Source organism: Lissotriton vulgaris, chromosome 11 (genome assembly GCF_964263255.1).
Source record: "Lissotriton vulgaris chromosome 11, aLisVul1.2, whole genome shotgun sequence".
Taxonomy (NCBI): Eukaryota; Metazoa; Chordata; class Amphibia; order Caudata; family Salamandridae; genus Lissotriton; species Lissotriton vulgaris.
The window spans coordinates 278,823,247-278,838,192 of record NC_141699.1 but is presented as its reverse complement, the minus strand read 5'-3'; the positions used below and the strand labels follow the sequence as shown (position 1 = coordinate 278,838,192).

Below are 14,946 nucleotides of genomic sequence, written 5' to 3'. Positions count from 1 at the left end.
TGCATAAATGAGCCGAATGCACGGATAAGTAAATTAGCTGGAGGGATGATGGATGCGCTGTGGCAACGAAGCCAGTCCCTCCCGCTTTTCTCTGTGTCATCAGCGCCCCACTGCTACCAGCAGGGGGCGGCAGAGGTCCGCCTGCTTCTCTTTATCTTCCGCGCGTCTCCTGCAGTTCCCTCTCCTCGGCTACAACCTGTAGCTGTCAGAGACCAAAGTGGCTTCTTCTCCGTCAGTCCTTGCAGCGGCACGACAGCCCCCTGCGCCCACCTGTCCACACCTCCAGAGGAAAAAAACACCCCACAGAGTGCGACCGTGAGGCACCAGGCTTCCGCGGCCAGTCTCCTACCTGCCTGGGCAAAGGTGGAGCGGTAGATGCCTCTGAAAAGCGGGGCCAGGAGCGGGCTCTGTCACCAGACAACAACCCTCTTTCGGCTGCCACCTGCTGCTTCCTAGCATAGCCAGCGCTGCCCACAGCGCGGTCTCTGCAGGCTCTCTCCCTTCAAGGCTCCCGATGCACGGCCGGACCTGACGCCAGGATGGGCACCGGGCTGCCGGACACCCAGCTCTGACGGGCCCTCCTCCTCCCGGATTTGATGCCAATCGGTAGACCTTTACACCAGAACAAGAACAAGTTTGTTGATACTCCTCGTCGAGCAGCATGGCCAAAAATACATCCCTGTACTTCAGGGTGGTGGAAGGACGGAGCCTGCCCGCCAAGGATGTGTAAGTGCTCTTTAATGTTGTCTCAGATATCGATAAGTTAAAACAAATCACAGGTTTTTACATAGCGCTTTATTCTGGGGTTGAGCGTGTTGCAAGGCGCTGTCTTTTTATGTGAAAAGCTAACCGAGACAAAGAGAGACAATGTGTGTGTGTGTGAGAGAGAGTGATAGAGAACAAGTGTGTGGTGTGTGATTAAGTTCATGTGTGTGTGAGAGGGAGGCTTAAAGTGGTTTGCTCAGGATCAAACGTTGTTCACAAAGTAGTGGAAAGCTAGGATTTGAAACCGTGTCTTCTGGCTGTTGCAGAGCAGACACAGCTCCAATCTGATTTCTACAAATCTCTGCCCAGGGAGAGGAGTCACTATTTGTGAATTTGTATTATTCATGCAGACCCGAGGACGCTTTAACTTAGCAACGAGGGCGATGAGTTGATCACAGGTTATAGGATAAGTGAATTACCAACTACGGATAAAACAATTAACTAAAATAGAATTCTGCCCCTGGGGTCTGGAGCTTGTAAAGCCCGTCAATGAAAGTTATTGGCACGTTGGCGCGTTCGAGAAATGCCTATTCAGGACAGAGCAGAGGGTAAGAACTACCGAGTCTTTAAAATAGCACAGGTGGCAACATACAGCCACCACACCGCTGGCATACCATCCTTTGCGCGGCTCCTGACGTCCATTGCCCCCCTCCTGACGTCAATTGCCCCCCTGTGGCTCCTGGCATTGACTGCCCTATGTCTTTCGGAATTGATGGCAAAATCCTGGCTCCTGGGGGTACCTGCCCTGCGTGGTTCATCCTGGCATGCCTTGCTCTGAAAAGCCCCTGGCACCGCTGTCATGCCTGGCGTCTCTTGCCCTCTGTGACCCCTGGCATTGATCGCACTTGGTTGACCTGCATGGCTTCAGGGGATGCTCGCCTTGCCTGGCTCCACCTGGCAATGTCCTGCTCTGTTTAGTTGCCCGCATCATTCACTTGCCTGGTGTCTATTGCCGCCTGTGGCGCTTGGCACTGATTGCACTGCATGGCTCCTGGGGCGCTCGCCTTGCCTGGCTCCTCCCAGCATCGGTCCAGGCATCACTTGCAATGCTCGGCGTCCATTGCCCTCTTTGGGTCCTGCTGGGTGACCTGTGTGGCTCTGGAGGTGCTTGCATGGCGTGTCACCTTCAGGGATTTCTTGCTCTGCCCAGCTTCTGACACTACTTGCTATGCCTGCCCTCACTGGTCCCCTGTGGGTCCTGGCATGTCTTGCTCTGCTCAGCACCCGACACACCACTTGCTATGCTTGGCGTCCATTGTCCCCTGTGGCTCCTGGCAGTGATTGCTCCTGGGTGACCTATATGGCTCCTGGAGGTGCTTGCCTGGCATGTCTTGCTGTGCCCAGCACCTGACACTACTTGCTATGTTTTCCCCACTGGTCCCCTGTGGCTCCTGGCATGTCTTGACACACTCCTTGCTATGTCCGCCCTCACTTGTCCTCTTTGGCTCCTGGTATTGATTGCTCCTGGGTGACCTATATGGCTCCTGGAGGTGCTTGCCTGGCATGTCTTGCTCTGCCCAGCACCTGACACTACTTGCTATGCCCACCCTCACTTGTCCTCTGTGGCTCCTGGCATTGATTGCTCTTGGGTGACCTGTTTGGCTCCTGGAGGTGCTTGCCTGGCATGTCTTGCTCTGCCCAGCACCTGACACTACTTGCTATGCCCGCCCTCACTTGTCCTCTGTGGCTTCTGGCATGGATTGCTCCTGGGTGACCTGTAAGGGTCCTGGAGGTGCTTGCCTGGCGTGTCTTGCTCTGCCCTGCACCTGACACTACTTGCTATGCCCGCCCTCACTTGTCCTCTGTGGCTCCTGGCATTGATTGCTCCTGGGTGTCCTGTATGGCTCCTGGAGGTGCTTGCCTGGCATGTCTTGCTGCACCCAGCACCTGCCACTACTTGCTATGCCTGCCCTCACCTGTCCTCTGTGGCTCCTGGCATTGATTGCTCCTGGGTGTCCTGTATGGCTCCTGAAGGTGCTTGCCTGGCATGTCTTGCTCTGCCCAGCACCTGACACTACTTGCTATGCCTGCCCTCACTTGTCTCCTGTAGCTCCTGGCATTGCACCCCTGCGCAATCCTGGTACTACTTGCCCTTCACGACTACTAGCATCGTTTGGACTGTGCGAAGCATAACGAGGCGGCATGGCCCTGGGATTTGTTGCCTTCTTCAGGTCCTGGCCTCAAGCGTCCCGCGTGGTGCCTGGCACTGACTGACCTGCGTGTCTTCGGCCTCGCTTGCTCAGCATTGCTCCTGGGGGCTTGCCTTGCTTGGCCCTGGCTTATCTTGATCTGGCCAGCTCTTGCATCGCTTGCGTTTCCTGACGTCACTTGCCCTCACCGGCAACACCTGCTCCGTATGGCACATGGTATTGCGTGCCCTACATTGCTCATGGGATCACGACTCCTGGCATTGTTTGCCTTGTGCTGGTCTTCTACCACCTGCTCTGTGTGTCATGTGGCACTGCCTGCCCTGCATAGGTCCGGGTAGCACCCCCTGCACCGCTCTCAGCATTGCCGGCCCTGCACGGATTCTGCCATCCCCTGCTCTCTCATATGGCATTACCTACATGACCTGAGTCCTGATATCACGTCACCCCATGCTCTCAGGACAGCACTGCTTACCCTCCAAGCGCACTGGCATCACTTGCCCTACACCACAGGCGCAACTACAGCCACATTTCGGGAGGGGGGGGGGGACTGGGGGGGGGGGATTAGGGGGGCTAAGAACAAAATCGGGGGGGGGGGGGTGAATCTTTAAGCACCATGCAGAGTGGAGCTGCAGGGGCTCTTAGAAGGGGTGAAACAACAGCAAGGCCTCATTAACATGCAAATGGTCTTTTAAAGACCTGTGAAGTGCTCGGGTGCGGCTGTCTGTGCGCCTGGGAAGCTGTCTCATCCCGGGCTGCCACACACGAGGGGGGGGGAGGGGGGGCAGGGAATGGGGGCTGAAGCCCTTTGAGTCCAATGGGTGTTGTACGCCTGCCCTACACTGCTGTCGAGAACCTGTTCTGCATTCCTCCTGCCAGTGCTTAATTTGTAAAAAATAAGTGCTAGGGCTCTTGTCAGTCGGCTACTGCAGCTTGCACCACACATTGCCCCTGCTGTGCTGCCAATGATTGTAACAACCCAACCACTAACCTCCACACTCTTGCAAGTGTGACATTTCAGCTATTTCAGGCCCCCAAAGCTATAAGAGTGGCTCGGGCGACATGTAATAGTCAGTTTTGCTTTCTATTGAATTAATAATGAAGTGTTTTTGTAATAATCTCTAAATTAGCCAGACAGTGCCACCCTGTGGTAGACTGTCAAGCTCCAGTGTTGATGATTAAGTGCCAGTGCTGAGCACCGGAAGCCGCCGGCTCAAGTTGAGCACTGCTCCTGACACTGCATGCCCTGCACAGTTCCTTCCGTTGTATTCTCTGCTTGCCCTGCACTTCTGGCATTTGCGCTGCTTGGCTCCAGTCATCTCTTGGCCTTTTCAAACCTGGCGTTGCATGCCCTTTTGGCACAGCTTGCCTTGCATGGCTCCTGATTTCACCGGCCTTGCATGGTTCATACATCATTGGGCAGAGATTCCCCCTAAATGGAAGCTACTTGCATTCGTTACACTACATGGGTTCTAGCACGGCTTGCACGATTGCGAAGCAAATCTCCTGATATCACCCACCCTGTGTGGCCTTGCTTTGCAGGTCAGGATGGACTCTTCCTCCTGCAGCAGGACCAAGGCTGATTTGTATATAGCTGGGCCTAATCTGAAGTGACATGGTGAGCAAAATAATGAAGGACTGGGATGCTGCTTTTCTAATTACCAGTGACCGAAATTGATTCAAGCACTCCAGTCCCTTCTGTTTTGTTTACTTAAGTGCAATGTCCATACATGGGTCCTGTGCTCACTGTGTCACTGAAACCAAGCTGCACCCGACTGATGAGCTGCAATCAGGGTGAAACCGGTCCTGGGCTGCTTGTGTTTTGTTTTGGGGAGGGCCTGCCTAGGCAGTGCAGCCTGGACTGTTCCTAGTGGAGAAGAACCAAAGCTGCTTTGCATAAGCCGGCCTGATCAGAGGTGACGCGGTGTGCAAATGAATGATGGACTGGGGTGCGTGCTTTGTAATTACCAGCGGCTGAGATGAATTCAAGCATTCCACCCATGCTGTTTCGTTGATTCCCGCGTGGATTCCGGCACTGCTTGATGCGGAGAGGCTCCTGCTTTGCTTGCCCTGCGTATATCCTGGCACCTCTCACTCTGCCCAGCTAGTAGCATCTCTTGCTGTGCTAAGGCTCCAGGCAACTCCTGCAATACACGACTCCTGCCACTGCTTCGTGGGTGACTCCTGGCATCGCATGCACTGCATGAGCTCTTGTCCGCCTTTGACTACAGCGGCTGGCGGCATTTACAGGCACCCACTTGCTGCGTGGCTGCGCCTGCTTCAGTTGCCCTGAATGATTCATGGTGTTGCTTGTCCTTCATAAATCCTGACACTGCATACCTTGCAGTGTCCCTGGCATGGCTTGCGTTGCCGTACTATCAGTATCTGTTGCCCTGCATGACTCTGTGCATGGCGAGCACTGCACAGTTCCAAACATTGCTTGCCCTACTCTGTTCTGCGCCTGCTCTATAAAGATACTGCACCACTTGCCCTGTTTGACTTTTAACATCAATTTGCTTTCACCTCTGCTGCAGTCAATTGCTCTGCGCAGCACATGGTTTCATTTACCCTGCATGGGCGATGGTATCTCTTTCTCTTTGCTGACATTTGATCTTTTTGTACATTGCTCTTACATTGCTTTCGCTCAAGGCTCCTGGCATTGTTTGTACTGTAAGCCTCCTGGCATCGCTTGCCTTGCATTGCCCCCATTTTGCATGCAATGTCCAGACATGTGTGCAGCTCCTGGCATTACATGCCTTGCATGCCCCCTTCATTGCTTGTAGTGTGCACACACTGGCATTGCTTGCCACATGCACTGCTCCTGGCATTACATGCCCCTTTTATTGCTTGCAGTGTGCAGACACTGGTATTGCTTGTCGCATGCATGGATCCTGGCATTACATACCTTGCATGCCCCTTCATTGCTTGCAGTGTGCAGACACTGGTATTGCTTGCCTCAAGCACTGCTCCTGGCATTACATGCCTTGCATGCCCCTTTTATTGCTTGCAGTGTGCAGACACTGGTATTGCTTGCCACATGCACAGCTCCTGGCATTACATGCCTTGCATGACTGCTTCATTGCTTGCAGTGCGCAGACACTGGTATTGCTTGTCACATGCACGGCTCCTGGCATTACATGCCTTGCATGTCTGCTTCATTGCTTGCAGTGTGCAGACACTGGTATTGCTTGTCGCATGCATGGATCCCGGCATTACATACCCGCTTCATTGCTTGCAGTGTGCAGACACTGGTATTGCTTGTCGCATGCACGGCTCCTGGTATTACATGCCCCTTTATTGCTTGCCATGTGCAGACACTGGTATTCCTTGTTGCATGCATGGCTACTGCCATTACATGCCTTGCAGGCCTCCTTCATTGCTTGCAGTGTGCAGACACTGGTATTGCTTGTTGCATGCACGGTTCCTGGCATTACATGGCTTGTATGTCTGCTTCATTGCTTGCAGTGTGCAGACACTGGTATTGCTTGTCGCATGCATGGCTCCTGGCATTACATGCCTTGCAGGCCTCCTTCATTGCTTGCAGTGCGCAGACACTGGTATTGCTTGTGACATGCATGGCTCCGGGCATTACATGCCCCTTCATTGCTTGCCATGTGCAGACACTGGTATTGCTTGTCGCATGCACGGCTCCTGGTATTACATGCCCCTTCATTGCTTGCCATGTGCAGACACTGGTATTCCTTGTTGCATGCATGGCTACTGCCATTACATGCCTTGCAGGCCTCCTTCATTGCTTGCAGTGTGCAGACACTGGTATTGCTTGTTGCATGCACGGTTCCTGGCATTCCATGGCTTGTATGTCTGCTTCATTGCTTGCAGTGTGCAGACACTGGTATTGCTTGTCGCATGCATGGCTCCTGGCATTACATGCCTTGCATGTCTGCTTCATTGCTTGCAGTGTGCAGGTACTGGTATTGCTTGTCACATGCATAGTTCCTGGCATTACATGTGTTGCATGTCTGCTTCATTGCCTGCAGTGTGCACACACTGGTATTGCTTGTCACATGCATCGCTCCTGGCATTACATGCCTTACATGTCCCTTTTATTGCTTGCAGTGTGCAGGCACTGGTATTGTTGTCACATGCATAGCTCCTGGCATTACATGTGTTGCATGTCTGCTTCATTGCCTGCAGTGTGCACACACTGGTATTGCTTGTCACATGCATCGCTCCTGGCATTACACGCCTTACATGTCCCTTTTATTGCTTGCAGTGTGCAGACACTGGTATTGCTTGTCACATGCATGGCTCCTGGCATTACATGCCTTGCATGCCTCTTCATTGCTTGCAGTGTGCAGACACTGGTATTGCTTGTCGCATGCATGGCTCCTGGCATTACATGCCTTGCATGTCTGCTTCATTGTTTGCAGTGTGCAGACACTGGTATTGCTTGTCGCATGCATGGCTCCTGGCATTACATGCCTTGCATGCCCCCTTCATTGCTTGCAGGGTGCAGACGCTGGTATTGCTTGTCGCATGCACAGCTCCAGGCATTACATACCTTGCATGCCCCTTCATTGCTTGCAATGTGCAAACACTGTTATTGCTTTGCGCATGCACTGCTCCTGGCATTACATGCCTTGCATGTCTGCTTCATTGCTTGCAGTGTGCAGGCACTGGTATTGCTTGTCACGCATGCACAGCTCCTGGCATTACATGCCTTGCATGTCTGCTTCATTGCTTGCAGTGTGGAGACACTGGTATTGCTTGTCGCATGCATGGCTCCTGGCATTACATGCCCCTTCGATGCTTGCAGTGTGCAGACACTGGTATTGCTTGCCGCATGCACTGCTCCTGGCATTACATGCCTTGCATGCCCCTTCATTTCTTGCAGTGTGCAGACACTGGTATTGCTTGTGGCATGCATGGCTCCTGGTATTACATGCTTTGCATGTCTGCTTTATTGCATGCAGTGTGCAGACACTGGTATTGCTTGTGGCATGCATGGCTCCTGGCATTACACGCCTTGCATATCTGATTATTTGCTTGTAGTGTGCCGACGCTGGTATTGCTTTTCGCATGCACTGCTCCTGGCATTACATGCCTTGCATGCCCCTTGATTGCTTTGAGTGTGCAGACACTGGTAATGCTTGTCTCATGCATGGCTCCCAGCATTACATACCCCCTTCATTGCTTGCAGTGTGCAGCCACTGGTATTGCTTGCTGCATGCATGGCTCCTTGCATTACATGCCTTGCATGTCTGCTTCATTGTTTGCAGTGTGCATACACTGATATTGCTTGTGACATGCATGGCACCTGGCATTACATGCCTTGCATGCCCCCTTCATTGCTTTCAGTATGCAGCCACTGATATTGCTTGTCACATGCACGGCTCCTGCCATTACATGGCTTGCATGTCCCTTCATTGCTTGCCGTGTGCAGGCACTGGTATTACTAGTTGCATGCATGACTCCTGGCATTACATGACCCTTCATTGCTTGCAGTGTGCAGACACTGGTATTGCTTGTCGCATGCACGGCTCCTGCCATTACATGGCTTGCATGTCCCTTCATTGCTTGTAGTGTGCAGACACAGGTATTACTAGTTGCATGCATGGCTCCTGGCATTACATGCCTTGCATGACTGCTTCATTGCTTGCAGTGCGCAGACACTGGTATTGCTTGTCACATGCACGGCTCCTGGCATTACATGCCTTGCATGTCTGCTTCATTGCTTGCAGTGTGCAGACACTGGTATTGCTTGTCGCATGCATGGATCCCGGCATTACATACCCGCTTCATTGCTTGCAGTGTGCAGACACTGGTATTGCTTGTCGCATGCACGGCTCCTGGTATTACATGCCCCTTCATTGCTTGCCATGTGCAGACACTGGTAATCCTTGTTGCATGCATAGCTACTGCCATTACATGCCTTGCAGGCCTCCTTCATTGCTTGCAGTGTGCAGACACTGGTATTGCTTGTTGCATGCACGGTTCCTGGCATTACATGGCTTGTATGTCTGCTTCATTGCTTGCAGTGTGCAGACACTGGTATTGCTTGTCGCATGCATGGCTCCTGGCATTACATGCCTTGCATGTCTGCTTCATTGCTTGCAGTGTGCAGGTACTGGTATTGCTTGTCACATGCATCGCTCCTGGCATTACATGCCTTACATGTCCCTTTTATTGCTTGCAGTGTGCAGGCACTGGTATTGTTGTCACATGCATAGCTCCTGGCATTACATGTGTTGCATGTCTGCTTCATTGCCTGCAGTGTGCACACACTGGTATTGCTTGTCACATGCATCGCTCCTGGCATTACACACCTTACATGTCCCTTTTATTGCTTGCAGTGTGCAGGCACTGGTATTGCTTGTCACATGCATCGCTCCTGGCATTACACGCCTTACATGTCCCTTTCATTGCTTGCAGTGTGCAGGCACTGGTATTGCTTGTCACATGCATCGCTCCTGGCATTAGACACCTTACATGTCCCTTTTATTGCTTGCAGTGTGCAGGCACTGGTATTGCTTGTCACATGCATCGCTCCTGGCATTACACACCTTACATGTCCCTTTTATTGCTTGCAGTGTGCAGGCACTGGTATTGCTTGTCACATGCATCGCTCCTGGCATTACACGCCTTACATGTCCCTTTCATTGCTTGCAGTGTGCAGGCACTGGTATTGCTTGTCACATGCATCGCTCCTGGCATTACATGCCTTGCATACCCATTCATTGCTTGCAGTGTGCACACACGGTATTGCTTGTCACATGCATCGCTCCTGGCATTACATGCTTTACATGTCCCTTTTATTGCTTGCAGTGTGCAGGCACTGGTATTGCTTGTCACATGCACGGCTCCTGGCATTACATGCCTTGCATACCCCCTTCATTGCTTGCAGTGTGCACACACTGGTATTGCTTGTCGCATACATGGCTCCTGGCAGTACATGCCTTGCATACCCCCTTTATTGCTTGCAGTGTGAAGGCACTGGTAGTGCTTGTCGCATGCATGGCTCCTGGCATTACTCGGCCTGCACGGCACCGTATGTTGCCCCAGCGATGCCTACACTGTGTAGGCTCCTAGCATTGTCTGGCATGCATGCTCTTGCATTGCTTTTCATATTCCTCTATTGTTTTCCCTGAGCATGCCCTACCATGGCTTGTTCTGTGCATAGTCCCTTACATTACTTGTCAGTACAGGGCAATGGCAATGCTTGCACTTCAGTACTCCAGTTATAGTTGGCTATAGGCTGTTCCTCACTGCTTGCCTTGTGCAGATCATGCAATTGCTTTTTCTGCGCATGGCACATGGCATCGATTACAGGGCCGAACTGGGAACCAAAACCGGCCCTGACAAAGTGCTCGGGCGGCCCCCCCTCCCCACTCGGGGGGGGGGGGGGGGTTGGAGGTGCCACCGAGCCCTTTGCTAGGGCCGGATTTCGGCCGATTTTGCAGCTACCCTGCAAAAATGGCCCTGTAACAAACTCGGCCCCCAGGGGTTCAAAACCGGCCCCCACCCTTGCGGCGCACCGGGGGATTGCCCGGTGCCCGCTATGGCCAGTCCGGGCCTGATCGATTATCATGAGTGGCTCCTCGCACTGCTTGCCTTCCTCCCCATTGCTTGTCGTGTGTGGATCCTTTCATTGCTTACTCCTTGCATGACTCCTGCCATTGCTTTCAGTAGGTTGCTCCTGCATTGCTTGCCTGGTGCAGATCATGCAATTGCTTTTTCTGCGCATGGCACATGGCATCGATTATCATGAGTGGCTCCTTGCACTGCTTGCCTTCCTCCCACATTGCTTGTCCTGTGTAGATCCTTGCATTGCTTACTCCTTGCATGACTCCTGCCATTGCTTTCAGTAGGTTGCTCCTGCATTGCTTGCCTGGTGCAGATCCTGCGATATCTTGTCCTGTGTACAGCTACTGGCACTGCTTATCATTTGCAGCTCCTGTCATTGTCTGCCATATGCAGCACCTGCATTGCTTACCAAGTGAAGATCCTGGCATTGCTTGTGCAGGGCGCCGCGCTTGGCACTGCAAATTCTGTGCAGCTTCTGTCATTGTTTGCCATAGTCCAGTGGCAGCTGGCATGTGAGGAGTGTGGTGAGGCGGGGACAAAAATAAAATAATAAGTATAATAAAAAAATAAATCATTCCACTTCCCTTCCTAGCACGCCTTATTCCTCGCTCGGGTCTTCTCTCCAGGCAGGCAACTATAGTAAACAGTCCTGGTGCTGCTCTCATGCTGCATGAGGGTAGCATCAGCATTGGAGGGAGCAGGATCCCATGCTGCTCCCAGGGACACTGGAACCCTATGCTCAGCCGCGGCCCGTGCAAGTAAGAGCGTTGGGGCCTGGTGGGGGGGATTTCAAGGGAACATGAATTATTTATTTAATTTTCCCCATCATCGTCTGTTGCAATCACCCCCCCCCCACAGGGCCTCACCACCCTACCGCCCTTACCTCCATGAGTCGTGGCTGCCTATGCTGTCTCTAAGCTACCTGTTTTGGACAGCTGTGGACAGCTGGGTTAGATAGGATTAAACTGTAGATGTCTGGCTAGCCGTTTCAAGATGGCCGATCAAAAAGACATGTGCACATTAAGCTTAAAGAGCCTTGTCTATCACTGATTTCAACAGCAGAAAGCAGAATGCCCCGCCCACCGGCTCCCCCTCCCTACCTCAATGCTTGGCTCAGGACATGGTTTTGAAAAACAAATTATCTTTATTACCATTTTATTTTTCCATCTCTGGGGGCAATTCTTTAGTGGGGTGACACTCCACCGCCCCTGCCATAGGCTCCTTTCGAATTGATTGCCTTGTGCAAATTCTTATTGGAGTTGGCGGGGTGCACAACGTAAAGGTAGGGAGGTTAATCAGTGAGGTACTTCTGAGTTATGGGTGCTCTCGTAGGGTGGTGTTATCCGTCTGGAACACCTACGAATATCGATATTGTCGTGTATGCGGAGCCCCGCAAAAACATCCCCTGGTGGAGCACACCACTTGAGATCACACGGAGGTGCTTCGAAAGCACCTCCGTGTGATCTCAAGTGGTGTGCTCCACCAGGGGATGTTTTTGCGGGGCTTGTGCAAATTCTAGCATTGCCCGGCATGCATGGCTATTTGTAGTGCTTGTCTTCTTTTGCCCCTGCATTGCTGGCACTGTGTTGGTCGTATCATTGCTTGTCCTGCACATGCGTCCTGACATGCTTATCGTGCATAGCTTCTTGCACTGCTGGTCTTGCATTGCTTGTACACTGCTTGCACAGCGCAGATTGCTGCATTGCTTGTCCTGCATAGAAGCTAGCATTGCTTACCTTGCCCTGGCTGCTTTGCTTGCAATGTGCACATCTTTCTACTTGATTCTACTTCTGTGGCTAGTACCTTCATTGCTTGCTTTGCTTTAACATTACTGGCACTATGTAGAGCCTGGCATGGCTGGTTATGTGCACAGTGACTGTCATTACTTATCATTAGTACGCCAAGGCAATGCTTGTTCCGCAGGGTTCCTGTCATGTCTTGCCGAGCCAGATCATGACCTTGCTTGCACTGCATGGTGTTAAAAATAAAAGAAAACACTTCAGGGAGCCTTCCAGTCTAACCTGCATTTAATATAAAAATAGCAAGCAGCAGCAACTATTCAAAATGAAATTGTCATTTGAACTTACCAGGGCTATTGCTGTAAATGGGTCAGTTGAAGCCTAATGCTAAAATACATGAAATATTGTACTGTTTACATATGTTTTCTCTCAATACAAGTCTATGGATCCTAATCATGTGAGAGTAACGTGTTACTTTCAGTAAAGCCCTGTCCAATGAGAGGGTGGTAGGAATTTCTCCAGGAGGAAGAGCGGTATGTTAATGCATCCTCGATAACAAGTCCCGGTCCAATCTTAGGGCAGCCAAGGGTAGGCTTGTGGCCCACAAGTGGAATAGTGCTACACAAACAAATGATGGACGGAATGCTGAATGAATCATACATTCACCCCCAGTCAAGAGATCTGGGTTAAATCCATCGTTCTTTTGCTCACCATGCCACACCAGTTTAGACCCAGTCATATGCAAATTAGTCTTGACCCTGTGCCTCATGGGAACAGTCGAGGCCAAACTGCCAAGCCAGGTCCTCCCTGGAATGACATGGTGAGCAAAAAAATGAAGGATTTAGTCCCAGATCTCTGTACGGGGGTGAATGTATGACATTGTTCTACATTTTGTTAATGAATTGTTATTTTTGCATTTATCACCCCGAGTGGAACGGGTATGCCCAGACGTGGGTACCGTGCTCGCCATGCCACTGGAGTCAAGCTATCCTAGCTGATGAGGGCTCAAAGCCTGAAACTGGTCCTAGGATGCTTGTTTCCAGTACATTGCTTATCTCCAGACCATTGTTCTACATTCTGTCCATCAATTGTTATTCTTTCACAAGTGAAAAAGGCATGACCTCGCTGGTAACCATTATTAAATAATAGTCAAAGAAGAAGACAGTACTCAAAAGGAGCTAATCCAAAAGGAATGTTCCTCACTGTTACATCACATTGACTGTGTCCTTCAGAAACAATGGAGACATTTGCTTCTCTGTTTTTTAAGTTTCCAAAAAGAATTCTATTTCAGAATAAAAGTGTGCCATTGTACAATAAAAGCAATTAAGCAACAAACATTGAGCAATAAACACTGCAAAATAATTGTTGTCCAGCAAAAATACTTGAATAAAAACATGAACAATAATATCCATAATAGGTAAACAAGAAAAATATAATAAATGAGTTACAAAAGAAAGAGGAGGAAGTTACAGAAATTATGGAGGTTTGGGTACTTCTTGTTGAGAAAGCTTCAATAAGGAGTGATTCTTGGCACATGTGTCCAAAAATGTCGTAACTGGTAACCATAACTGAAATCTTTTGAAAGCGATGGGTGATGGTAAATTGGAGAGGCTATCCAGTCTGTGGTTGTGGCACACATCATACCACCAAGCCTTATATGAAATATTTGTATAGTCCTTCCAATTTCTTGCTATTTGTTTGAAAGCGAAAGCTATTAATAGATCAATTATTTTGAAATTAATTGCATTATTATCCCATACTGAAGAAAGGCTGCCTAAGAAGATGTGTGTCATAGAGAACGCGAGATTTGTGCCTAAAATTAAATTAATTTGAAACCAGGCCTGTTTCCAGAAATTATATACTAGTGGACATGAAAACAACAAATGGATAGAATCTGCATTTGGAGAAGTACAAGTCCAGCATGTATCTGGAGTGGTAGGGAATCTTTCATGTAAAAGTTGTGGAGAAACTATTAAAAGAAGAAAATATTATTAAGAAAATAAAGTCTATTATACTCATAAAACAATGTTTGCGTTAAACCAGCCGATCTGGAGGATTTACGCATTTTAGTCCATAAATTATTCCACAAGATAAGAGAACATTCCGTATTGAAATCTTTTTCCCATGCCTCTTCAGTACTTGTTTTCTGTCTCAGTATGCTGGTAGATTGCAAGAAAAGGTATAATTTATATGCCTTGGGCTAAGTGTGTAGTAGATCGGAGAGGTCTTTATGAATATGAGTGATGGGATTGGCATAATGGTATATATACATCAAGGACAGCCTTACGAAGAATCTGAAATTTGGAAATAAAGGAGGTAGGTAGAGCGTACAGCTGTTTGAGCGAGGAAAATTGAATACATTCTTTATTTGAGAACAGCTGATGGATCCAAATAATACCACGTTGTCTCCAAGATTTCCAATAAAAAGGTCTGTTGCGTATTAATAACGTTTTATTATGCCATATGGGTGAATTCATAAAGGATTCGGGAGTGTCATAAAGTAAAGGAAATATAGGGCTCAATAATTTTGAGGTAAACTTGATTAGTGGAGTAGAAAGTGTTTGGGGTTTGCGGGAAAAAGAGAGGTATTCTTGAAATGAAAAAGGAGAAAGGAACGAAAGTTCCACTGACGTCCAAAGAGGATATTCCTCCACAGAATCAAGCAACCAGTATGAAGCTTGTCGTAAAAGAAAAGCTTTGTGATAAGCAGTAAAGTTCGGAAAATTAACTCCACCTTCCGCTTTAGGACT

The 14,946-nt window shown here is 49.9% G+C and overlaps 1 protein-coding gene across 1 annotated transcript in view; it reads left to right on the top strand.

Moving 5' to 3' along the window:
• Positions 1-207: 207 nt before the first annotated feature.
• RASAL1 (RAS protein activator like 1) overlaps positions 208-14,946 on the top strand; it is an 871,242-nt gene continuing 856,503 nt past the window's right edge. The window contains exon 1 of the mRNA XM_086943242.1: positions 208-726. Within this exon, the coding sequence (XP_086799368.1) occupies positions 662-726 (65 nt within the window). The 5' untranslated portion in view covers positions 208-661. The remainder of the gene's footprint in view (positions 727-14,946) is intronic.